Source organism: Lemur catta, chromosome 11, assembly GCF_020740605.2.
Source record: "Lemur catta isolate mLemCat1 chromosome 11, mLemCat1.pri, whole genome shotgun sequence".
NCBI lineage: Eukaryota > Metazoa > Chordata > Mammalia > Primates > Lemuridae > Lemur > Lemur catta.
Genome location: NC_059138.1, coordinates 81,811,855 through 81,837,760, shown reverse-complemented (window position 1 = coordinate 81,837,760; position 25,906 = coordinate 81,811,855). Strand labels below are relative to the sequence as shown.

Sequence of the window (25,906 nt, the reverse complement as noted above, 5' to 3'; positions counted from 1 at the left end):
GTGTTGCACACAGATTTGTAATACCTGATATTTCTTCTAGGCCAGGCAAAGTGTATTGTAATAGTAAAATGATAAGATGCATGATGACCTTTTCTAATTTTTTTTTCACAATCGTCTTTATCCGTCTACCTAGGATGTTTTTTGTGTGCTTATTTTTATCGCCTCCAGTCTGTTTTTTGCACTTTGTTTTTTGTCCTTTTCCAAGCAGGTATGAGCAAGTTGAGTTCCAAGTTTGCTAGAACCAAACACAGATAAAAATAATCTTGAGTGATCAGCATCCTATTAATGGAGGATAGAGGAGAAACCAAAGTAAATTTTCAAAGGTACTAAATTAGCAAACTGCCAACACTGAGTTGGAAGTTCCTCTGTCTGTTTTCCTCTTATCAGCTTTTAATCTGACCAGTTCTCAGGGAGCGCACACAGCTTGCGGGGAAGCTGTGCCCAGGCTAGAGTGAGGGGCAAATGAGCATTAAAAAACTCCATCCAGAAGGTTATCTTCGGGATGGTAGTGAGCAGATCAGCAACCCCAGGTGTGATCAATAATGTTGGCTCTCAGAACAGAACTGCAGACCACTCTTCCCCCAAATCTGTACCACAGACTGCCGTTTGGCAGTGGCAGGTTTTATTTATTAATGCAACATGGCAAGGAACTCATGGATTCACCTATGTATCTATGGAAGAGCAAATCTTCTGTTCCTACTCATGGCCCACTGGATCCAACATCATCTGATGTTTATGTGAAAAACTCTTCCAAGTGTGGCCATATGTCCATGCTGATAGCATGTGCCCAAACAATGTTTTTTTTATCTTAAGAAAAATTGTAGCAAAATTATGGGGGAACTCAGGTAAAAACTAGAAGGAGGAGGTGTGTGTCATAAAATCCAGGGAGTCAGGGCAGAGCCTCCTGAGGTGATGAGAGGGGAAAATCTGCAGTGTTTTTTGTTTGTTTTGCTGGTGAGAGAGGGGTTGTGCCTGATAACCAGACAAATAAAATACCTAAAACCCTGAAAATGGGGGACAGTCGTGTTTTCTAACTAGATCTTTCCTGAGATACATTTTGAGGTTCTTCTGTTGAGAACCATGATAATAAAATAAATACCCTGTGAGTAGATCTGAGTGATCACTGTGTGTTAGTGCCCACAGAAACCATAGCTTCTGGGGGCAGTGGGCTCGGCTCTGGTAACCAAAGCTCCTCAGGGTCCAGGTAGACCCTGCCTACTTAGGAGTGGAAAAAGTATGATCCCTTTCCTCACTCATTATAGCGGTCATGGCCTATACTCTTCTAAGAAAAGCTGGATTAACAAGAGAAAAATAAAATGAATTTATTTAATCAAAGTTTTATGTGTCATGAGAGCCTTCAGAAATGAAGACCCAGAGACCCAGGGAAAAGTGTCTATTTTTATGCTTAGACTAGATGAAGGATGGACAGCTGTGTAGAAACGTGACTGGACAAAGCGCATGCTCTGATGGTGACAGAGTGAGTGGGGAAATCCAGCAAGGCCTGTCTGTGCAGATTCTTCTTGTCCTCTCTGGGTAGCATTCCTTCCTCCCAGGTTTCGGGCAAGACCCCTCTGGAATGAGGGTCTGAAAAGGAGAAGGGAGAAGGAAGAGAGAGGCCTTTCTAGGTTTTATGGCTTGCGTCGGGGCAGAGGGGTTCTAGTGTCTATGACCCACCTTGGGAAAGAGGAATGCCAGTTTCTGTGACTTGCTTCAGGGGAGGAGGAAGAGCAGGAGACAGGAGAGCAGGGAAAGTTCAGAGAGGGCTTTGTTTCTGAGGCTGCTTCTGAGTCCTTTGGTCTCCTTTGATTCAAAGTACTCAGCGCGCCAAATCACCATACTTTGGAGTGTTGTTTTCTGACCCCAACACTACCCTCTGTCTACTTCTGGGAAGATCTGCCCCTCAGACAGAAAAGACAGATGTCATGTGCGAGGCTAGATGGACACAATTGGGGAAGCTGTGTTCTAATAGTGGAGCGACTTCCGCTCTGTGCAGAAGCACTCCTTTGGTCCCTCTTTAGGCACTGTGCTGCCTACAACTCCCCTTGGGGAGAAGGGATCTAGAACAAGTAGAGCCCCAGTCATCTCCCTGTACTCGGAGAACTTTCCTGGAGACCGGGCCTGTGGTCAGGAGAGAATGTGTCTCTGACATCCCATCAGGGTATGTGTCCGGGCAGTTCTCTGTGACGTCCTGCCTTTGCAATGCAGGTCAGTCTTGCCAGAATCTTACCCCTAACTTCCCCCTCCAATTCCTCTCGACACAGTCATTCACTAGAACCTTTTCATGCCTCAAAACCCAGAAAAAAAAGTATCTCCAAATCTGGAAAACTCCCTGGTCGTAAGGCAAAGTTATTATTTTCTCCTGGGTGTCATAACAGTTTGTCCAATTCTGTTACGATGCTTCGAGGAAAAAGAATTCCCATGCGGTGGGATGTCTGTGTGTTTCATGGGACTGGACTAGAGATACTGTCCCTCAGTTTCATTCATCCAGGTGCCGCATGTCTGATAAATAATAATACCAGAGCAGACACCTCTCCAATTACTTTATAAATATTTCATCGTCATAGCAATCCCATGGGAACAGTGCTACTGTCGTTCCAGTTTTACAGATGAGGGCACTGAGGGTCAGACATGTTATATAACTTGTCTAAACTCACAGCGCTTTGGATATGGCAGAACCAGGATTAACATCCAGGCCGACATCTGATCCCAGAGCCTTCACACTTACAAGCAGGAGCCTGTGCTCCTCTGGGGAGTGTAACCCAAAGGAGCCCAGGCAGGGAGAAAAAGGCAGAGCCTAAGGCCAGTCCGTGCAAGTGTGCCGTGTGGCGTTGCATTATGCGTCACTGTTCGGAATGACTGATTCTGCGCACCAGGCTGTCAGGTGAAACCCAGGGGAGGCACAGCCCGGAGTTCTGCAGAGGCCCTCACTGGTAATCTGATGCAATCGAATTTCCTAGGGTGGCAGTTAGCGTTCTGCTGTTGCTGGAGGGAGGCCGAGAAAAAAGTTTCGCATATTGTTTTTTAATCAGCAGGTTTGGAAACTTTGAGTATTTGGCTCACAGGATGGTGGAAACGCTCCAGCATTTCCTGTGGCCTTGAGTCTGGGTTCCGCGATAGGGAACTGGGCTTTGCCTCCTCCGCTGGGGAATGTCTGCACACATCGCTGAGTGACAGGCCTTGCCTGGAGCAGGGGAGCTGACACGGGCATTACAGCAGCCGAAAAGGAATTTGAAAAGCAAATATCCAAAAACCAGAACAAGGGAGGAAGTGTGTGCATTAGTTTACAAAATGATGAACTTTCCAGTTGAAATGCTGATTCCCAAAGTGTGAGAGAGCTTGGAGCGAAGGGAAGAGAACCAGCAGCTCAGCCTGCGTCTCATCCTGTTTTTGACAGAATTTTTCCAGGAGGAAAAGGAATCTGGAATAGGCTGAGCAGCTGAGCAGCTCACTTTCTGTCTTTGCCCAATGGGGATGTATGAATAGCTGCTATTTGAAGAGATGCCTGAAAGGTTTCTGTGCAAGAAATTCTCGATTTTAAAAATGCATCATTGACTTGAGTAATCCTTCACATTTGTGTTTTATCTCTGAACTTGTTTTTAAGGAAAGAGTGATTCATTCATTCATTCTTTCATTCACTTGTCTGAAAAACCTTGAGCTGCTCTTTGCCATGTCATCTGATCAGGACTGGAGCAACAGAGATGAGCAAGATGTGATTTCTGCCCTTGGGAACTCATCTAAACTAGTAAGATGAGGTGTGGAAAAGAGGTCTGGTGGGCCACTGTAAGCACCTCAGAAGACAGATTTGGGGCATTACTTCTAGCTCCGGGGTCTATGGGGTCAGGGAAATCTCTCAGAGGAACTAGTGCATGAGATTGGCTTTGAAGTCTAGGTGGGGATTTCTGAAGCAGACCCAAGGAAGAGGAAAGGGCTTTCGAGGTAGAGGGAACATTACAAAGATAGGAGTACAAGAACCTTGGCATGCTCAGGACATAGCAAGCCATATGAAGAGGAAAGAGATAGCAAACATTTGTCCCAAGTTCTCTTACCCTTCACTCAAACCAGTGGCACAGCTGGAGAATGTTCCTGATTCGGTCGGGGGGAGGTTTCCTTCTTTAAGCAGTGCCACCAGCAGCCACCACAAATGGACTGTTGACAATCTTAAGGGAAAACCAGTTTGCTGTGTCTGACTTACAGAGCCATTGTGTATATGTGATGGGTTGGGGGCAGGTAAGTGGTTGGTGGAGAAGTTTGCGCTGGTGGTACTTGGAGGCAGGCTGGAGTCAGGCTGTGAAAGGTTTATATCCTAGAGGTCCTGAGTCCCCATCTACAGATTTAAAGCAGGAAGTGAGATGTTCAGATTCAAATAATCACAAATACAAGCATTCTGTTGCTTTTACTGTTTATCTTCTGTTAGTTTGCACAGTAGAAGCTGCAGTTAATTGAATTTTTACTGTTCTATGTGAATTGGAAAGAGTTACTCAGAAGAACTGAGCTACTTTCCTGGAGACAATCCCATAGATGCAGGTGATGATAATTCAATACGGGACTAAAGGAAAGTTTTCTTTGCCACTTTCCACTACATTTCTGGCCAAGACTATTCAGCAATTCTTTTTTCCTGAGAAGCCCAGGAGGTAAATAGTCTCGAATCATTATTTTCCAAAGTATGTCCCATGAGAAACCAGTGCCACAAGATGTTCTGTGGAAAAAAAACCCAGAGTTTTCTAGGCAGATAACATTAGGGGAATAGTAGATTGTATGTGGAGATTTCACAGTACACATGTGTTATAGGTCATTAAATATGAAATGTCCGATTTTGATTCAAAAGTTTAGTTTATTGTATCTCCAACAAGAAGCAGTACAATTAATCAAAGTATGCATCTAAACTATTGGCATAGTTATGCCTCTTACTGGTAGCTTGTTTATGCCAGCAGCAAAGACTCCTGGAGATCGAGTAGCCATGAAACCATGAAAGGCATTTTCCACTGCTTGTTGAGAATTGACTGTTTTTCCTTGCAAGAAGTGGTCCAAAGCCTGGAAGAAGGTAGTAGTCAGTTGGAGCAAGGTCTGATGAATACGGTGGATGACAGAAAGTTTCCAAGTCCAGCCTCTGTAGTTTGAGCAGCGTTGTTTGTATGACATGTGGTCAAGTGTTGTCTTGCCAGAGGATTGGCCTGTCTGTAGTGACCAATCTTGGCTGCTTAATCACAAGCATCCTTATAGTTTTGTCCAATTGGTTGCAGCAGTCATCCACTGTAATCCATTGATTAGGTTTCATGAAGCTGTAGTGGATAATACCAATGCTGGACCACTGAACAGACACTATTACCTTTTTCTGATGAATATTCAGTTTTGGACTGTGTTTCACCACTTTATCTGTATCTAACCATTGTGTTGGATGCTTGAAATTGTCAAAAAAGAATGCATTTTTCATCACATATAACAATACGGTATAGAAATGGTTTGCCTTTATGTCACGACAGCAAAAGAAATGCAGACCTCAAGATGACTTCTCTTCTGACACTCATTTAATTCATGTGGTACCCATCTATCCAGCTTCTTTACCTTGCCCATTTGTTTCAAATGGTCCAAAATTGTTGAAATAGTAACATCAAGCCTTGCTGTTAATTCACACTTAGCAGTTGAGAGGGATTCGTTTCCACTACAGCTTTCAGCTCATCATTATCTACCTTGGTCCCCAGGTCACCCACATGGCTTGTTTTCAAGATTAAAATTTTGAACGGAACCAGAACAGAACTTCTCAAACCATTGAGCATACTGTGCGTTCATATAGCCACATCCTTCCCAAACACTTCGTTGATATTTCTAACTGTCTGTGCTGCATTGGTTCCACAGCAGAACTCGTATTCAAATATAACACAATTATTTTTTTTTGAGACAGAGTCTTACTCTGTTGCCCAGGCTAGAGTGCCATGGCATCAGTCTAGCTCACAGCAACTTCAAACTCCTGGGCTCAAGCAATCCTCCTGCCTCAGCCTCCTGAGTACCTGGGACTATAGGCATGCACCACCATGCCCGACTAATTTTTTCTCTATATATTTTTAGTTGTCCATTTAATTTCTTTCTATTTTTAGTAGAGACGGGGTCTCGCTCTTGCTCAGGCTGGTCTCAAACTCCTGAGCTCCAACAATCCACCCGCCTTGGCCTCCCAGAGTGCTAGGATTACAGGCGTGAGCCACCGCACCTGGCCAACAGGAATTTTTGACTTATCCATGGTTTCACAAAAATTGCTCTAAAACATTTTTGAAACACAATCACAAGCCAAACCATGAGTTTGAGGATGTACCTTCACAATAAAAATAAAATAAGATGTGTCAAAGTGAAATGTTAGAGAGCTATCAGCTGTCAAACTTAGTGCTTAAGGAAATCGGACATTTCATACTTAGTAACCTAATACATTAAAGGCCCCAAGAAGTCCTACAGTAAAGGAACCTTTTTTAAAAGAATGATATAGGAATTAAAAATATGGGCCATCTAAATCAGACAGATGTGGATTGCTGGGCTCCATAAGTGGATGTAAGACTTTGGGGGAGATACTTAATGTTTCTGCATCTCAGCTTCCTTGTTTGTACAATAGGTTTGTGATGGTACCTATTTCATAAAAAGTATATTAAAAGTCATTAAAAGTATATAGTACATGAACTAGTTAGTTACTAGTAGCTATTATTCTATTCAGTGTTTTCCAAGAGACTTTTTTTTTTGGCATTGCATCCATTAATATCTCAGAGAAGTAGTGCTGTGTGGGAAACTCTGGTATGAGACTGACTCCTGCAGTCCCTGCGTGACTTCTGGTGGCAGTCTCAGACAGGAAAGCAGCCCCTAGGTGCTGAGGGCTACGTTATAGATCCGCTACATTACCTGAGCAAACGATCAGTTCCCACTTGGCTGCAAGGTTAGATTATGTAACTTCAGTGCATGTCTGGGTGCTAGTCATTTAATGACAAGATGAGAACTCAGGGCAGTAAACAGATATGGTTGAATTGATGTATTAGGAGTTTTTCAATTACAAGTGACAGAAACTGAACTCAAACTCACTTAGCATAATAGGGACTTTATTAGTTCTCGGAACTAAGGGTAGTTCGGGGAACTGAAGGAAAAATGTTAGGAACCAGGAACTCAACATAGTTAGGACCCCTGTCCTCTTTCTGTCTTTAATGTCTCTCCTCTCAGCTGTGTTCACTTCCCCCTGCCTCGTTCCTTCCTTTTGCAGAGGCCCTGTCCCACATGGAGGAATATAGCACAGAGGGCTTCAGCTTAATCCCAGGCAGAGAGAGAGAACTCTTTCCTCCCAGGCCCGACAGATCAATCCCCAGGAATTGATTTGCTTGGATCATGTATCTTTCCCTTAGACCACTTGCTGTTACCAGGGAGACGGGCACTGTCATTGGCCAGGCCTGGTCTCAAGCCCACTCTTGGCTGGTAGCTGGCGGGGCAGGGCCTGCTATCCAAAAAAGAGAGGTGGAAAGCTTGCTGGACGGACAAAAACCAAAGCTGCAAGAGTCTCTAGAGCTCTGTGTTGGGGGGAAAAGTGCTGAAGTACAAAGTTATAAAATTGTCTTCAAGTAGTATCTAGATATTCATGTTTTCACATTGAATTCCCTTTCTTGTTTTTTAGCAACTTTCAAAAAATTTGCATTTCTTTTCAGCTGATCCTTGCTTTACATCTCATCTCCCTTTTTTGCAGTTAAAATATTATATTTATGACTATTAATGCCCATTTAGTAAAATTGGTCTATATAATGAATTTTTGAAACAACAAGATTAGAATAAGTCACCTATGTGCCCTGGTTCTCAACCAGGGGAGATTTTGTCCCCCAGAGGACATTTGGCAATATCGGAAGACATTTCAGTAAGTCACCACTGGGGAGGTGGTACTGGCCTCTAGTGGGCAGCGGCCGGGATGCTGCTAACACCCTACAGGGCCCAGAATGCCAGAATTGCACCCCTACCCCCCACCCCACCCCCATAAAAAGGAGTGATCTGGTTTAAAATGTCAATAGTGTTGTGATGAAGAAACCCTGCATTAGTTTTTTTTTTTTTTTTTGATGAGAACAGAAATTGTAATGGCCAAATATATTACTCCAAATTTTGTGAATTTACAATAATTTTATGTATTTTTAAAGGGTATTTGCTTGTAGTCTTTTTTCTTGATGGTAACAGTGATGAGAATTATTTTGCCTGCATTCTCACCAATCAATAAACATTTTTCTTGCCAATATGGTAGGCAAAAAAATGTATGTTTTGTTTTAATTTGCATTTCTCTCATTACTGATATGGGTGATCTTTGTGGGTATTTATTGATCATGCATTTCCTCCTGTGAAGATTGCTTTGTCCATTTTCTTTAAGTTGCACATTTTTTTCTTATGAATTTATAAGCGATTTTTATTAAGGATATTTATGCCAGGTTGGGTCACATTTATTGCAACTATTTTCTTAGGTTGTCGTTTGTCTTTAAATATTTATAGTAGATTTTGGAATGCAGAAGTTTTTAGGCTTCTTTGTGTCAAATCATCTGTCTCTTCCTTACGCTTTCTGTCTTTGGGGTTGTGTTAGTTTGCTAGGGCTGCCATAACAAAGTGTCACAGTTTGGGGGCTTAAATAACAGTTCATTTTATCACAATTTTGGAGGATAGAAGTCTAAGATCAAGGTGTCATTAGGATTTGTTCCTTCCAAGGCCTCTTTGCTTGGTTTATAGATGGCTTTCTTCTCCCTGTGTCCTCAGATGGCCTTCCCTCTGTATTGTCTGTGTCCAGACTTCCTCTTTGTATAAGCATAGCAGTCACACTAGATTAGGGCCCTCCCTGTAGACCTCGTTTTAACTCAGTCACCTCTTTAATGGCCCTAGCTCCAAGTATAGTCACATGCTGAGGTACTGGGGGTCAGGGCTTCAGTGTATGAATTTTGGAGAGATACAACCCATAGTAGTCATCGTCCTAGAGAGGCCTCTGCACGCTGAGAGTATGTAAATATTTGGGGGGAAGCTATTTAAACTAGATAATATTTAATATCTCCATTAATTTACTGCAAATAATCTCACCTATCTCTCAGGGCTGTAGAGAAGAGTCAGTAAAGAAATGTATGTCCCAATGCCCAGCCCAGGGCCTGGCCTCTGCTCCTGCCTGCTGTCCCTTCTGGCAGCTTTCCCTTTGTGATGACAATTCAAGACACTGTGAAAGCAAAGACTTCTCTCTGCAAGTTTCCATCATATTGCTAATCATATTGCAACAGTAGCTAATAACACATTTCCCCACCTGGCAAATAAATGGGCTAAGTTATTACCAAGATTAGTATAGGTGGCATTTGCAATAGCATATACATAAAATGGAGTACTGAGTGCCTGCATTTGATTCCATTTTCTTCTTCCTCCCTTTCTTCTGAATGCATGTATGTTCATTCTGTTCTGAACGCACAGTATTCCCTCATTTCTGAAGCCATAAAGCTATCCTCTGAATGCATCAGGTCCCTGACAGAGACAGAATCTGAAATGGAACCCCACCATGTGTCAATCCAGCCAGACCCTCCAGGACAGGGTGGGTAGGGGGACACGTGCCCACCACTGCTTCCTCCATGGTCTTTCCAGGTGGGCATTCCTCATCTGTGTGACTCGTCAAAAGGAATGTCTGTGCCTCCCTGAAACATGTTTAAGAAGGGAAACAAAGGCTGGATTCATAAGTATGGATTGTCACAACACCCTGAATAACATCAAGCTGACAGTACCTGTCCCTTACTGTATTCTTGGACCTAGACAGTAAATGTATTGAGACTATCAGCCTGTTTGGAATACAAAGAACGGTAGCACAAAGAAGAGAAGAAAAGAAGTTTTATCTGAGTCTGTTTCAGTGGGCCTTTCTGAGGTAGAGTGTAGCATGCAGGGCAGTGTCCTCAAAAAATGAAGACTAGGGAGCTCCAGGAAGTGTGAGTAGGGCCGAGAGAGTGAATGGAAGGCAGCTTCCAGTGGGTGCCCCTTCCTGGGCCCTTTCCCTTCCTACCTAACCTAATGCAAAAAGATAATGTTGTCTATTTTTTTTTCTATCAGCAGCCACTCAACATGGGTAGAGTGCAGCTCTCCCCACTACCGCCGTAATCATTATAAACCCATTATCCAACACCAGTAGATAATGATTGTTTTATTGGGCAGAGGACAGCTTTCCTGGGGAGGACAGAAGGGGCTAAGGAGTTGAAGCAAATCATTTCTCCAGCTGTTTGGTGTTTCTCTCTCATTGATCTGCCCTGGCCTCCCCTGGCCCATCTGTCCAGCTCTTGGAGTGCAGTGGGGGAGGGGTACATGGTTCACTGGGGCAAGTGTGTTAGTTTTCCCAACACACAGTTTCTACAGGAATGGCCTTACAGGTTTGATTTTTTTTTTCTCAGTAGGGTTTTCTGTGCAACAGAAAGACTAGAAATAGGATAAAGGGCTGTAAAGCCATTGCAGGTACCCAAAACTAAAACTAGATGGGAAATTCAGAAAAACAAAAAAATTGATCATGTATTTGGGAACTTTCTGAAATCCAGGAACGAATCAAGATGCCTGGGAAAAACATGTAGAGATGTAACAGATCTTTAAGAGACTACAGTGAGTTGAGCTTTAAACACAGACAGAGGCATGCAGAACCCTGGGCATAGAACAATGTGTAGAGATAAGGCAAGCTTCTAGATGGGAGGCACAAGTGATTTCTCTCTGTTCTCTTCAAAATGCTACCCAAAGCTAAGATGTTCAGCAGAATAGATTTGTTCAGGATTTCTAGAATCACGTGTAACTGATTTGCAGACTTCAGTAACTAACTCTAGGGTAAGATAGAGTAACTAACTCCTCTATCTCATTTAACTCAACTATTAATATAAGTAGGCCATTTAACACACATATCAAGGTTATAGAATCTTAGTATTAACTATGGAATAAAGTCAATCCAGTAGGCAAGCAGAACTAGTTTAGGATTCTCCACCCATTCCCTGGCCGCCTCCAGGGATTTGACAGTGACCTTAGAAGGCATAACGGTTGCAATGTCTAGCCAGCTGCATAGACCTCCCTTTTGTCTCTCTCTTTAGTGGTTCTTAAATTTCAGTTTGTATAAGAATGATACTCGGCTTTCTACACAAATTCATGTAGCTTATATTTACTGGGCAATTTAAGTAAGACTGGCTTATCCACTTTGGTGATTTTGAAACAGTAGGCTCAGTTTTACTGCGGGTAGCTCTAATGAGATGTTAGTCGTGGCGGGGAGGTGCTCATCCAACACCCATGTATTAAAACGCCTGTGTGGCCTTGGGTCTGTCACTGTGAGCGGGATGTGGACCTTGCTCTTCGAGTGCTCCAGGTGCAGTGGGGAGAAGTTGACAGCAAGAGTCCAGTGTCACAGGTGCTGTGGGGGGGGGGCATGGGGGGAGGAAAGGACACCAGAGGACTGAATGTGTTTGCTGAAGTTTTGTAAATGTATTTCCATCTCTCTTATGCCTGGCCAAGAGTGGGGCCTGTGTGTTGCTGTTTCCTGGAGAGCCTGATGAGACCGTGTGCATTGTGTTGAGTTCAAGGATGGGTTGCCCTGATCATGAGTAATCTGCCTAGAGGACTTGCCAACTCACCACCCCTCAACCCAGGGCATTTTTGATTGTCAAGACTAGGGGGAGCTGTTGACCTCTAGAGGGCAGAGGCCAGGGATGCTGGCAGCTGCCCAAGATGCACAGAACACCCCCGGCAGCAAAGAACTATGTATGGCTCCAGCTGCTAATCGGGCAAAGAGTGAGAAAACCAGAGCTGGAATCTTTCTCCCCTAAATTTCATCAGAAGCAACAATAGCTATATATAGAAGCCTTAAAAGCAAACTATTTCCTCATGGAAATGTAAATTTAAGAGCATAAAATATGGACTTCTGAGGATAAAATGTGGACTGGATTGCCCATTCTCCAGTTGTGCATCTGACTGTCCTCCAGGGAGCCTTGCCGTTGCCCAGACCCCATCCCTTGCGGGTTGCTGGTGTGGAGGGTCACTGGTGAGGTCTGATTGGTCTTGGTTAAGTGAATTCCCCAGGGGAAGCCCCCTTGCTGCCTCGCTTTCTCAATGGTTGCTTTGTATGCGGCTCCCCTCTTTCTCTGCACAGGAGACCAGGGCCATCCACCTTATTGTATTCTCACCTGCTCAACAGGTTTTCCTGAACAGTCTTTGAGAAATAAATACCAGTTAAAGGGGTAGAAAAACAAGCTTGGCCCTTGATTCCTGGCAGGTTGGATGACCTCTTTTGGTGTAATTCTAGACTGTTTTATGCAGAGGTGGGAGGAGGGTGCTTAGAATACATTTTAATTTTTATTATTTATTCTCTTGCCCCCCAAGATGGTGTATTCTTTGTTTCGCATGGTGTTACCTGCTATTCACAGAGAGTCTGTTTTCACGTAAGAGCCCACTTTGCTTTCTCATTCTAGGGTGTGTGATTGAATTTGAGTCCTGAATCGAAGTGATGTGGTACTCATACAATATAACATTCTTAGAATTTTGACGTGTTCAAAGAGGGTAGGCTATGAAGTTCAGGGTACAGATTGTTGGCTTGTATTCACACATATGAGACACCATAATTACTTAACAAGTTCCTGTTTTTGAATATTCACTTGTTTTAAGGCTTTTGGTAAGTCAAAGGCCCTCTGGAAAGTCAGGCCAGTTTACACTCTGAATAGATGTGCATGGATGTACGCTTCCTTCTTTAGAAGTCACAAACCAAAAGGTGTGGTATGAGTGTCTAAGGGCTCAAGAGCACAGCAAATGAATGTACCAAGTGTGACCCAATCATTCTCAGAACTCATTTTCTTACTATTCTTGTCCTTACTTACGTGGCTTCAGTACCTTGCCTGTTTCAGGAACATACCAGGCGTGCCCCTGCCTCAGGGCCTTTGCATGTGCTTTTTCCTTGGCCTGGGACATGATTTCTCCAGCTGTCCACAGGGCTCACTTCCTCACCTCTCATATGTCTCTACTTAAATGCTGCCTTGTCAGCGACACTTTCCTTGATTTCCCTGTTTAAAATGATATTCCTGCCCCTCCCACACAGATATAGGCACAGGCTTCAGAGTCTCTGTCTTCCCTGCTTTATTTTACTCTGCGTCCCTTGCTGCTAACACCAGCACTTGCTGCAGTGTATCCCTAGCATGGAGAACAGGCCTGGTGCAGAGTAGAGACTCCATAACTACTTGTTGAATGAGACATAAACCAGTGCTTTGCAGTTTTGCTCTTGCTGGTTACCACTGATTAGCTTCACAGAGGCCTTTCCTAATCATACTTGGCCAAAGGAGCAGTGCTTTTGTTTTGGTTCATTTCCTTTACTTGTCAGCTCTGCTGAAGTTAGTTATTTATATAACTGCTGGTGTTGTTGAGGTTTCCATTGTTAACTTGCTATCTCTGTTGTCTCAGTAATGTCCAGCTGCCACTGAGATCTAGAATAGTAACTGACAAAGCTTACTCTGGTCTTATAAAGGTCCAAATGCACATGTTTGATTAAGATATTCATACAGAGATCAATTTCTTAAAAAAGACCAAGAACCCAATAGAAAAGGGGCAAAGGATTTGGGCAGTTCACAGAAAACAGAACACGTGACTTTTCACTTTCATGTTCAACCTCGCTCACAATAAGAGAGATACAATTTAAAAGTATATTGAGATTTTTTTAACCTGTCAGGTTTGCAAAACTTCAATCTGTTGGTGAGGCTGTATGTAAGTCGGCAACCTCATACATCGCTGGAGAAAGTGTATTGGTACAACTACTATGGAGGGATACTTCGGAATGGCTATCAAAATTTAAAACTGCATGTAGTCTTTGACCCAGCAGTTTTACTTCTTTGACTCTATTGTAAGGATGCATTAGTACAAGTGTAAAATTAAGTATGCATAAGTTTGTGCACCACAGTCTTATAATAGCCAATGGTAAGAAATCACTAAAATGGCCCGCAGCGAGGACTGATTCATCACATAGGGTGCATTCGTACGATGAGCTACTACTACATGGCTATGAAAAGAATGAGGATGCTGTGTTTGTGCTAACATAGATTTGGAAGATATACTACAGTGGGAAAAAAAAGGTATTGAATGCTGCCTTTTATAAAAGGAAGGTGGAAAATGTAAAAATATATTTTTGTATTTGCCTTCTATACGTGAAGAAATTCTGGAGAGATACCTAAGAAACTAATACCTTTGGATAGCTAGAGGGATGGGATGAAAACGGATATTTGGTAGATGTGTGACATTGGCATAAGGGAGACTCTACACTGCATATCTTCATACACACACACACACACACACACACACAGTTTGAATCACATGATTAATAAAAAATGACATTAAAAAAAGAAATGGGCTAGCCTTGGAAGAGGAGGCAGAGGATAATGGTTGCTTCCTTTGTGTGAGCGGGACTATTCAAAGGAGAAGTCAAGGTCTGTTTTGAATGCTGTCCCATCCGCGTCTGTACATTTTCTTTCTGCCCCTGGGAGGCGCATTATGTGAACCGGCCTTGGGGAGGGTGTTTGTGTGTATGCATGTGTGTGAACTCTTGGGGTATTTCTCCTTCCTCATAATATCCTGGTTGCTATAGTGCAGAGATCTATTTGTGACACACAGAAAACACTTTAAAGAAACGCTGTTTCCTGACCATGACTTCCTGGGCAATCTGTCCTTCCGGAGACTGCTGAGCACCAGGCGTTTACATGTATGTCTGGACAGAGAGTAAGCCTGGCTCATTCAGACCCTGGGCACCATTCGGAGCAGAGCTCGGTGGTAGGGAATGGCTTTCTTGCCCCTGAAGATTCGTGCAAGCCATGCCCCCCAGGGCAGCCTTTCCTGGCGGCTTTGACTCCAGGCTGTTGCCACCGGCCCCCTCATCTTTTATCTTTCCTGGGGAGCCTGTGGTGCCTTTGGCTGCACCCCTGTGTCTTCAGCACCTAGGCACCAAGGGGAGCCGTTTTTCGTACCAAACCGCCAGTGAAAACAGGAAGTGATGAAGCAAAATTCACCCTGCATCTGCAGTGAGTGACTTCTCTTTCTCTTTTTGTCATTCCTCATTAGGTGTAGACACGTGCGGCCGTCCTCGCTGTAGGATTCCAGTTCCCCTGGCTTTGGACATTTTGGGGGCTTACAATGCCGCCACCGGCGGACATCGTCAAGGTGGCCATAGAATGGCCGGGCGCCTACCCCAAACTCATGGAAATTGATCAGGTTAGTAACGTGGGCAGCATTTGGGTGGTTATTTTCAGTTTCCTCTCTGTGTTGGAATTTTCATAGACTTCGGGTAACTCTTTTTCCCCCCTTTTTTTCTCTGCCTGAGCTGAAAAATCTGTGCAATAATAGTTGCAGTGTAGTTTGATTTTTGTACCATGTACAATGGTGATGGATAGGGTTTTTATGCTCTTTCCAATGTCTGCTTGGATTGTGTCAGTACGCGGTTTGTGTCTGAAGCTAGGAGGGAGGCGGGAGGGACAAGCGCATCGTGCTTTGGGCTGTTGACACAGTGGAGGCTGTCCCAGCCCTGCCTTGCAGTGACTCATGAATATGTCCAGATTGTTTTAACATAGGCAGCACAAAACTTAATATTTTGGATCATTTTTCTCTTCACTTTTTGCAGAAGCAGCCAAGTATATTGGTACTTTGTTATGATGAAGTTAGCAGACAGGGGCTCAGTCTTGGATCCCAGCCAATTGTGATTTTATTTTTAGAGTAAAATTCACTATGTGTCTAGCATATTGTCTGTCATGTAATAGATACTCAGTAAATGTTTATTGAATGAAAAAATATCAAGAAGGTTTTTAAAAATGGTTTTACCTATAAAGGCATCCTTTATTTTGGATCTTGAGAGTCGTATGGTGTGGTTCTCATTTACTATTTTATTATAGTAAATAGTAGGTTATCTCAGGATGGTTATTTTTGTCCTCACTTTACTATATTCATGCTAGAGCATGAGGAAAAAAGCATTGAGACCTAATATACACTTATGAGTTTCATAAAGCATGTAATATGGGATTCTAGATGGCTTTCTACATTTTCAAAATTATAATCCCACAGCAACTCTAATCTTTATTTATGTTCTTGATACTATATTATGATTATGATTTATAATTTTTTTCCTGGTAAGATTTTATTATCTGGTAGAAGACCAATACAAGAGTTATAAGGCATTGTATGAATCCAAAGGAATCATTAAAATGAATTATATAGTTCAGATCAGAATTAGTTGAACTTACATTGAATGTAAGAAAGGGTACATTTTGGGGGATTGTTGTCAAAAAGGGTGTCATCAGACTACACATGACTGCCACTTTTACTGCTCTCTAAGATAGTTTTTTAGTGACTCTGGAAGCAAGCCCTGCAAACAGCGAGGTGGAAACTCCCAGTAGCTTCGTATACATTTGTGGCAGGCAACAGATGCTTATCCTTTCTCATGTATGGCTTGAGAGAGGATGCTATTAATAGTTAAATTTTACCTTAAAAAAAGGTCTGGAGATACATGGTGCAGACTAAATGTACTTAGCATTAGGTTTGGCTATAACCTAAGAGAACAGTGGCTTCCATGAGATGGAAGTTGGTCCCTCACATACACGTAGCAGTTCTGAGTGCTCCCCAGGGGTGTGGACCCAGACATTTCCATACAGAGCTGAGGACCAGACGCTTGGGAATCACCTGAAAGCCTTTTAGAAATGCAGAATCTCTGGTCTTATCCCAGACCTCCTGACCCAGAATCTGCATTTTTGAAAAGACCCCCGGTTAAGTCGGAGAAGTGCCGAGTCGGATGCCTGGTGCCCAAACCCATGTGCTCATCAGAAGCACCTGGGCACTTGTTCAAATAAATGTTCTCAGCGGTCCCATCCCAAAAGAGTCTCAGTTAGTGGTTCTGGTAACCTATATAATTTTGATTCTGCCATGGTTGGTGGAGTTTGAGAACCTCTGCTTTAAGAGAGCAGCTCTTGATACACATTCCTAGGTACCTGTGGAGCCCATGGGGTGTTCTCTGCCTCTGGGTGGCTTTTGCTGTGTGTGTGTTTTAATACCTTTTTTTTTTTTTTTTACAAAAATAATCTTTTTACTTTGGAATAATTTTAGATTTAAAGAAAACTGCAAAGACTGTATATGCTTACATTTATACCCTTCTTCCAGTTTCCCCCAATGTTAACATCTTAATCTTGGTACATTTGTCAAAACTAAAAAATGGACATCGGTACATTATATTAACTAAACCATAAACTTTATTTGGAATTCACCAGTTTTCCCACTGTTTCCCACTTTTTCTGTTCTAGGATCCAGGAATATCAACCACATTGTATACAGTTGTCATGTTTCCTCAGTCTTCTCCAATCCTGAACAGTTTCTCAGTCTTTCCTTTACTTGGCCTGATAGCTTTGATGAGTAATTTTTTGATACAATTTCGAGCACAATGAAATTGCAAGAACAGCACAAAGAACTCCTGCCCACCTACACTTTTTCTGACACATTTACTGGGGACTCAGAGGCACCATCTCCCTTCTACCCCTAAATAATCAGTCTGTATTTCCTCAGTATAAAATCATTCTCTTACATAACCACAGTACTTTTATGAAAACCAGGAAACTGAACAACTGTAGAACACTATCATCAAATTCACAGTTCATAGTCCATATTCACATTTCATCTGTTGTCCCAATAAGGCCCTTTTTAGCTACAGTCTAATATTCCATCTAGGATCGTGTACTATATTTATTATCATGTCTCTTTGATCTCCATCGATCTACAACAATTTTTCAGTCTTTATTGTTTGTGACTTTTACATTTTTGTAGCATATGAGATAGCTATTTTGTGGAAAGTCCTTCAATTTGGGGTTCTCTGATACCTCCTACTGATTAGATTCGGGTTTTGCATTTTTCGCAGAAATGCTAGGGAAATGATGTTGTGTCCTTTTAGGCACATCGTATCAGGAGGCACATGATGTTGAGTTGTCTGTTTTTGATGATTATTCTGTTTTTACAGATAAGAATATTGAAGTTCAGAGAAGTTACATGATTTTTCTGTCAGTGACAGACTAGGACATAACCCAGGCCTCCCCTCCTCCAAAGACTGAACTTGAAAACAGTTGGTTAAAGTGTAGGCCTCCTGTTAATGCCATGTGGAGACCGAGATAAAGAGTTAGGAACCCAGACTCTTATTGCCTTGCCGTTCCTGAAGTTGGAGTGGGACTCAGTGGCAGTGCTGGTGGCAAGTGTTGTTTCTTGATGAAGTCAGAAGTTGGCAGGAGAATTGGAAGTGTCTTTGTACAAGCACTGAAGAGTTGAAAGAATGGTTATTACTTGAGTTTTCTCCCAGTTTTCTACCTTGTTCAATAAGCATCACATAACCTGTCTCTCTCCCATTGCATGTTAGCTTCATTTAGAAAGCTCTTTGGTTCCTTTTTAACCTGGATAGCTACTATTTCACTAAAAGGTATTTTCAAAAGTTGTGTTAGGCATTGCTGCTCTACGTTCTCCTGAAATTTTGAGTGTCCATCCACTTATCACATTGTGCTGTCATCGTCTATCAACTTAACCCAGTGGTCCTCGACCCTGAGTGTGAGCAAGAATTGCTCTGGGAGCTTGTGCAAGATGTACATTCCAAGCCCCAGTTGTGGAGATCTTGATTCGTCAGCCAGAGCTGGGGACCTTCATCTGCCTCTGTGATAAGCCCCAGGTGACTGGGATGCAAAGGCTCTCACAGTTTGAGAAACAGACTGGGAGCTGCTTGTCTTTGAGCACCATTTCTCTGTGCCTGGTGGTAAACAGTCCTTACTTAAAATAAAAGGATGTTTCATTAATGAATAACTGGGAGGGATGCTTCCTGAGTGGTGATTTTCTTATCGGGTGCTCAGTTTTGCTCAGCCATCCTCTGACAGTGCCTGTTGTGTTCAAGGGGATGTCTGCCCGCAGTGGCCTTTTTATCTTATTTCTAAATTTTTAGCAGAAAATTCTGTGTTTCCTATCAGCAGGAAAAACCCCTAGGAGCTTCTTACAAATGGACTTTGCTGTTTCACGCAAAGCTCTCCAGAGAGTTATCAGCTAGCTTATTCCTGGCTTCTGCTCCAGGCTTCGCTGTCTGTTGTTGAGTTTCAACCTCGGGGAGCCACTCAAGGCTGAGGATCCTTGTTGTCTGGATATACCAAGGCTCTCGCATCCACCGTTCTTGTTAACTTACTATTTATTGAACAATGCATTTCTCAGTCAAGAGTGTAGGACCCTGACCACTTTGGCAAGAGGCATCTCCTAAGAGGCAGAAAAACAGACAAGTACAGGTTCCAGGAACATTCCAACCTGAGTGCGAGTCCTTGTCTAAGTGCTTTCAGCTGCTTAAACAAAGTCCCTTCAAGTGGGTAATTTATAAACCACAGAACTTTGTTGCTTACAGTTCTGGAGGCTGGGAAGTCCAAGAACGAAGCGCCAGTGGATTTGGTGTCTGGGGAGAGCCTGTTCCTCACAGATGGTGCCTTCTCTGTGTCCTCACAGGTGGAAGGGGCACAAGGCTCCCTCCAGCCTCTCCGTAATGGCACTAATCCCATTCATGAACATTCTGCTCTCATGACCTACTCACCTCCCGAAGGAGCCACCTCTGAGTACCATCACCAGGGGGGTAGGTTGCAACATATGAATTGGGGTTGGGGGCACAAACATTCAGACTAGGGCAGTCCTGGGGCCCTGCTTTCTGTGAGAGGCTCAGGCTCATTGAGGCTCAGTCTCTTTGTCTTGGAAAGTTGGGATAATAATTTGTTACTGTTATGGTCCTCATGAAGATTAAAGAAAATATGTACAAAGAATGTAGAACATTGCCTGGCTCAGAGTAAGTGCTCAGTAAAGGCAGCCATTATTGCTGTTAGTTTAAGCAAATTCTCATTAGATTGGAAAATTAGATACTCTGGTTTTCCTTTTCACTTGCCCTTCCGTCATGAACAGTGTGCCTTCGTGCTTATTCTTCCTCTGACTAACTTTTTCAATGTTTAGGAAGGAGAGAAAGTTAAAGGGTGAGAGGGCATGATTATTATGTAACGAAGAAACGTGCTCACTGGACATGCAGCCAGTTTATGCTATGGAATATTCACTGGCTCCCTGGTAATTCTCTGTATTTTCTTTCATCTCTTGGCCACTCACCAACATTTCTGAGCAGCAGTTCTTTGTTCCCTGAACAAACTCTTCAAGCCTCCAATACCTTTTGCCCCTGCCCTTCCCCCTCACACCTTGCTTTCCAAGGAGGACATTTTGGCCAAAAAGCCACCACTTCTGTCTGTGCTGCGGAACTTCTCAGCCTGCATATCTGCATGACACCACAGACCTCTTGATTCCTTTGTCTTCTTCCATCCTGTCTTCCTTTTCTACGGGTTTCACTTTCTTTCCAGGGCCATCACCTTCTTTCCAAAAGGCCTATCCCAATCCCCATGTCGCTTGTGCCACATTTTTTCACTTAATTTTAGAGACCGGGTCTCCTCTGTCACCCAGGCTGGAGTACAGTGGTGTGATCACAGCTCACTGCAGCCTCAAACCCCTGGGCTCAAGTGATCCTCCCACCTCAGCCTCCCGAGCAGCTGGGATTGCAGGTGTGTATTGCCATGCCTGGCCTCCTCGTATGTTTTAACCCACCCTTTCCACTTTACCTGGGGCTTTGCCCCATCCTTATCCTCTTAATTTATTGTTTTCTTTTTTTTCTGTCTTCAACAGGGAGCTGTTCTGTTCTAACGTTGGAAAGTTCTCCCCTTGACCTAGTAGCTCCTTTACTAGTGTGTGATTCATTCTCGGTTTTCTATGCCACGCTTATTTGCATGTTATCACTATGTGCTATCTATGTTGTTTCAGTGTCTCCTTTAATCTTTGGATTAATAACAGTTTTCCTCTCTCTAAGGCTTCCCTGTTTGATGGCAGAAACATCTTCTGGTTTGCTAAATCAAGTGGCCTTTGCTGTTCCACCTTGGTGGTCGTCACCCACTTGCTCACACTTGGCAAAGCTGCTCATTCACATCTTGAAACTCCCCACTGCCTTCATCCAGCTTCAGTGCCTGAGATTCCTCCCCTCATTTGATTAGCCTGTGTCAATGTCCTTCACGGTTCCACGTATTTCTACTTTCTAGATCTGTTCCAACCTCAGTGCTTAGCCCTCTGGTCTGGTTCGCTATCCACACGCTGTCTCAGGTCCCATGTTCTCTCATGACTCTCAAGTGTCACCTCTGTCTAAATACATGGCACCTGCTCCCATCACTAGTGTGGCCTTTTAGGTAACCACCAGGGTTTATTACTCTGTTTTATTTCCCTGTATAAACCTTCAGTTGCCTAGGAAGACGGACTAGTGGTTAATGAAACTGCGCATATGTGAACCTGAAGAAAAGGGGTCTCACAGGTGTTACCCAATTTTTGAAGTTATTTCCTGTAGAGGAGGAATCATTAAATGTGCTATTTATGTCCCAAGGGTACGAGCTCCATCCTCTGCCAAAGAAAAGCCAGCAGGGGCCATCTCAGCAGGTGAGGGGTTCCATCATTTCTGCTAAGTACATCAGACACCTGCTTGGAGAGGCTGCAGTGAGCAGATTCAGGCCCAGAAAGGGTGATGGGAAGAGATACACTGTTTTCAACCTTAGTTCTGAAGATTCTTCTCAAATGGTTCGGGGGAGAGGAGTGTGTGGAACGGGCTTCCAGGCACACTGAGCTCACTTCTGCTGGAGAACTTTTGTATTGCCCTGTTTTCATTTGTGGGCTGATTTGGGGAAGGGTTTTGTTTGAGGAAAGGATACTGCCATTAACAAAAAATAGTTCTGGATGATTCTTGAGCTTTCCAGTGGTCCTGAGACTTGAGCCAAATTCCTCAGCACGGCTTTGCATCCTTCCATATTCTCCCCAAGCATTATCCTCGCTCCACGGTAGTATCTGCAGGTCCTGTGTGCAATTCTCAAGCACCCTCTGTTTTGTAGAAGCTGCTCCCTTAGACGTGTGTCCCTGCACATTCACAGACTTGTTTTTCATCTCTTGCCGTTTCCTTCTAACAGTGTGCCAGCTCAAGATTTTTCCTACCTTCTCCCAGCTCTCCACTGCTTGAAATCCTGGCTTTCCTAAGTGCTGAAGAGAGTCTCCTTTGTACTTAAACCTTTTTTGATCACTTTATAATGCAGTCATTTCTCCAGCCTTCTAATTTCTTATACCATTTTCTTTGCCTGTAGCTTTTATTTGCAGTTAATATATTCTGTCTGCACACAGTGTAATTTACATTTCCTTTATGTGCTCACATCTCTTGAAATAGATTATAAGCTCCTGGTGGTCACAGCCTGTGGTTTCCATACGTTTGTGTCGTGTGGTTCATCTCACTGATCTCCATTTCTGTGTGTCTGCAACAGGTTTGAATTCTGAACAGTGAAGATAGGAATAAAACATTAGCATTCTCCAAACAGAAAAATTATAATAGCATCCCCTCCTCATATATTGGTGGAGGTTTTATTTGCCGAAAAGAAATACAGAAGCATGTTTTTAGGTAAGCAGGTACAAAATGCCCACAATTTTTCCTCAACTATCATATTTCTGTAGTGTATTTAGGATACAATTCAACATGCATAAATTTGATTTATATAAGATCTTTTAAGGGCTCATTAATTGAGTAAAGCAAGTTCAAGTTTTTATACTTGACATCATGGATTTTGCTCTTTCTGTACATAATAATAGAAATAGTCATAATAATAATAATAGCAACTTCCATATGTGCCAGGCAGGAGAAGTGCCTCATGATAGGAATTCTTCTCCTTCCTGCAGCCCTGCAAGGTCAGCTTTAGACACCCCACTTTAGAATTATTCCAAGGTTCATTAATTCGTCCAAGATTACTCAGCTGGGAAGGTACTGATTTGAGTCCAACACTGTATGACACTGAAACCCAGGCAGTTGTTACTAAATCATTCTGTCTTTCTGCTGGGTAGCTCTGTTTTGGACTCTCCATCTATCCCGCCCCCACTTACCGGCTTCCACCGGTAGGTATAGCACCAGCCTGGTTCCAGCAGATGCGTCCACTGTGGGCTTGCCTGCTACAACTCCCAGCCGTGTGACTTCCAGGGACATGTTGTGTTATCAAAGCAAGTACTATATTTCCTTAAACATTAAGGGAAGTCTGGCAGGTGCTCTAGGTTATTACAGAAGGAGCCCGTAAGGAGTGGGACAGAGCCTCAAAGGCTAGTTTGTTTGTGGCTGGAGATTTGGAGAGGCAGTTGAGCATGGTGTGTATTAGCATGGACTTTAGGGTGGGCTGATACGGACTCAGAATCTGGCTCTGCCACTTACCTGCTGTGTAATCCAGGCAAGTTTACTGCTTTGTGAAGAACTGGCAATATTCACGGGTCCTTTGTAGTGTTGTGGAGATTCTGAGAGACAGTCATTCAGTGCTCTGCTTAATAACAATAACCAACCGGAGCTGGTTGCGGGTCTGCTGTCTGGTACACAGAACAGAACAGGCTTCTCGTGTTTGCAGCAAGACTGGGACCAATAATACAGACTTTCCCTGGAATGCACTAAAGCCAGTTCTTCAGCCCGAAAAACCATAATTCCTAAGACATTTAACTATTGACTGCCTGGTGAAATTTGAAAGACAATTGAGCTCCAAATAAAGAGGCCTGAATTCAGATGGGTCTTTAAAATCACACAGAATAAAGAAAATGGGACTGAATTTCTAGAAAACCAGGTTCTAACCTTTAATTGCAGAAATTAAAAGCCATGTAATTTTCCTGGACTGCTTTTTATGAGGAATTGGATTAGTTTGAGATTTCTCCACCTTGGCACTACTGACATTTTGGGCCTGATAATTCTTGGTTTTGAGGGCTGACTTGTGCATTGTAGCATTTTAACAGCAACCTAGACGTTACTCACTAAATGTCAGTAGCGCCCTCTCCCCCAAAGGGACACGCAGAAATGTCTCAGACCTTGCCAAGTGTGTCCTGAGTGTTAGATACAATTTTCTCTTGTTAAGAATGGACTAAGTCAGGGACTCCCAAACTTGGCTTTGAATTAGAATCATTAATGAAACATTTTGAAAACACAGAGAGAATTATTTCGTAGGTGTGGTTCAAGGTCCCGGGATCCCTGTTTTTATTTAGCTCCCTGGTGATGCTCCTGCTGTTGGACATTTGAAAACCACTGTTGTGAGTTCCTTGAAATTTCTCACTCTATCAGCTGGCCAGATGTCTGGCTCCTACAATAACTTTTAGCGATTCCCTTAAAGGCCATGCCACACTCTCTCCATCAGAAAAATGGTCCTAATCATTCTTAGCTTCTCCTTACTTTACAGAGCACAAACATAGCACCTTCAGGAACTCAGTCTATTCCAATTAAGAAAGGTGTGATCAAGCCCGTGCGATATTGCACTATGGCTTTTGTGCAGTCATGACAGGTAGAATGATATTGGTAGAGGAATAGTCATTCCTCATCTGATGTTTGCAACTGTTGGATTTGGTAATGTCACAGCTATTTCTTAAACTTCCTTTAAAATAAAGTGACTGGGGTACTTCCTTTTCTGGTTTTAGCTCTCTTTTCTTGTGTGATAGAGTCTATATAACCTCATAAAATCTTAGAGTGTGCCATGCTTTGGAAGAAAAATGCAGCAAGCATATTTCTCTCCTCAACTGAGATCTGAGTTTAATTGAGCAAGACTGAACTCTAGCATTCTGCTTTTCCTGCAGAAAACGAACTGCAGGTTTTAATTTGCTTTCTAGGCAGACACGGGTGATGTTCTCTTACATTCTACTTCCTTCCACAACACTGTCACTCAGGGAAGTTTGGGCAACTCGAGGCAGTCTTTCATCAACTGTGTTTTCTTAAGACTTGGTGACTAAGACCTCTGACATTTCTAGAACATTCAGTAGCACCACAGCTGGCCCCAGGCCACCCCTCCTACTTCTCTTCCAATCCGTTTCCCCCAGGGCTAACATTGTTCAGTGGCTCCCCCACTGCACTCAGAGCAGGGTCCAGACCCCCTTGCCTACTGCACCAGCCTTGCTCAGTGCCACTGTGGTGCCCCCCAGCCCCACCATCTGGCTTCTCATCACATGCAGTCTTCTTCTCCTTTCATGAGCACAAATTTCCTCCTACTTCAGAGTCTTTACAAATGTGATTTTCTCTTAACTGGAAATTATCCCCTTCACTTCTCTGCCTGTCCAACTCCTGGTCATTCTTCCTTCCCAGAGGAAGCGTAAGATCCTTACAGAGGGCCTTTTCGGGCTCCTCAGACTGGGTGAAGGCCTGTGCTCTGTTCCCTGTGACATTCTGCAGGGCTGTAATCACTGTGTGATGCTCTGCACGGCCCAAGTGTGTTCCTAGTGCCCTGCACAGTGCTTGGAACATCGTAAACTCATCAAGAATGTTTCCTGAGTGAGGGAAATAGGTGATGCTTTGTACCTTTTTTATCTAATGTTACAGACAGTTAAATATAATTATGAAAGGGAGTGGCCATGGTGAGAACATTGCCTGCCTTGTTCCTGCTGTGTCTTCTAAATATATTATTATATTTTATGAATTGGCTTTATGAAGATCTGTGTGTGTCCTTCCGTCAAAGCCATCAATAGTCAAAAGACAGTCAAATGCCCTGGTCTGTGGAAAAATTGTCTTCCATCAAACTGGTCCCTGGTACCAATACGGCTGGGGACCGCTGCTCTAAAACAATGGTAAAAAGCATAGTGTAATAAATACGTAAACCAGAAAAGAGAAAGACAGTCAAGTGACTTTGAGACAAGCCGTACCAAAATGATTAGGGGTCAGTCATTACTCTGGGACAGGTTTGTAGTGATCTGATTAGATTAATCAGCCTCATCATCATTTCTGGCTGTCACTTCTTTCTTGACCTCCTGACCTATATAGAGGCAGCTACCCCTCTGCCTGTTTGCCTTGCCCATCTAGACGTTTCTTGTACCTCAACTC

The 25,906-nt window shown here is 43.2% G+C and overlaps 1 protein-coding gene across 5 annotated transcripts in view; it reads left to right on the top strand.

The window, feature by feature from the left end:
- The window catches only part of ELMO1 (engulfment and cell motility 1), a 503,740-nt gene that overhangs the window by 86,037 nt on the left and 391,797 nt on the right, over positions 1-25,906 (top strand). For 3 of the 5 annotated variants that reach the window (XM_045564710.1, XM_045564711.1, XM_045564715.1), the window contains exon 2: positions 15,058-15,207. In XM_045564710.1, coding sequence (XP_045420666.1) covers positions 15,130-15,207 — 78 coding nt within the window. In that variant the 5' untranslated portion in view covers positions 15,058-15,129. Of the gene's footprint in view, positions 1-3,676; positions 3,753-14,646; positions 14,770-15,057; positions 15,208-25,906 lie in introns of those variants that run through there. The other 2 variants (XM_045564714.1, XM_045564712.1) reach the window with 2 other exon arrangements.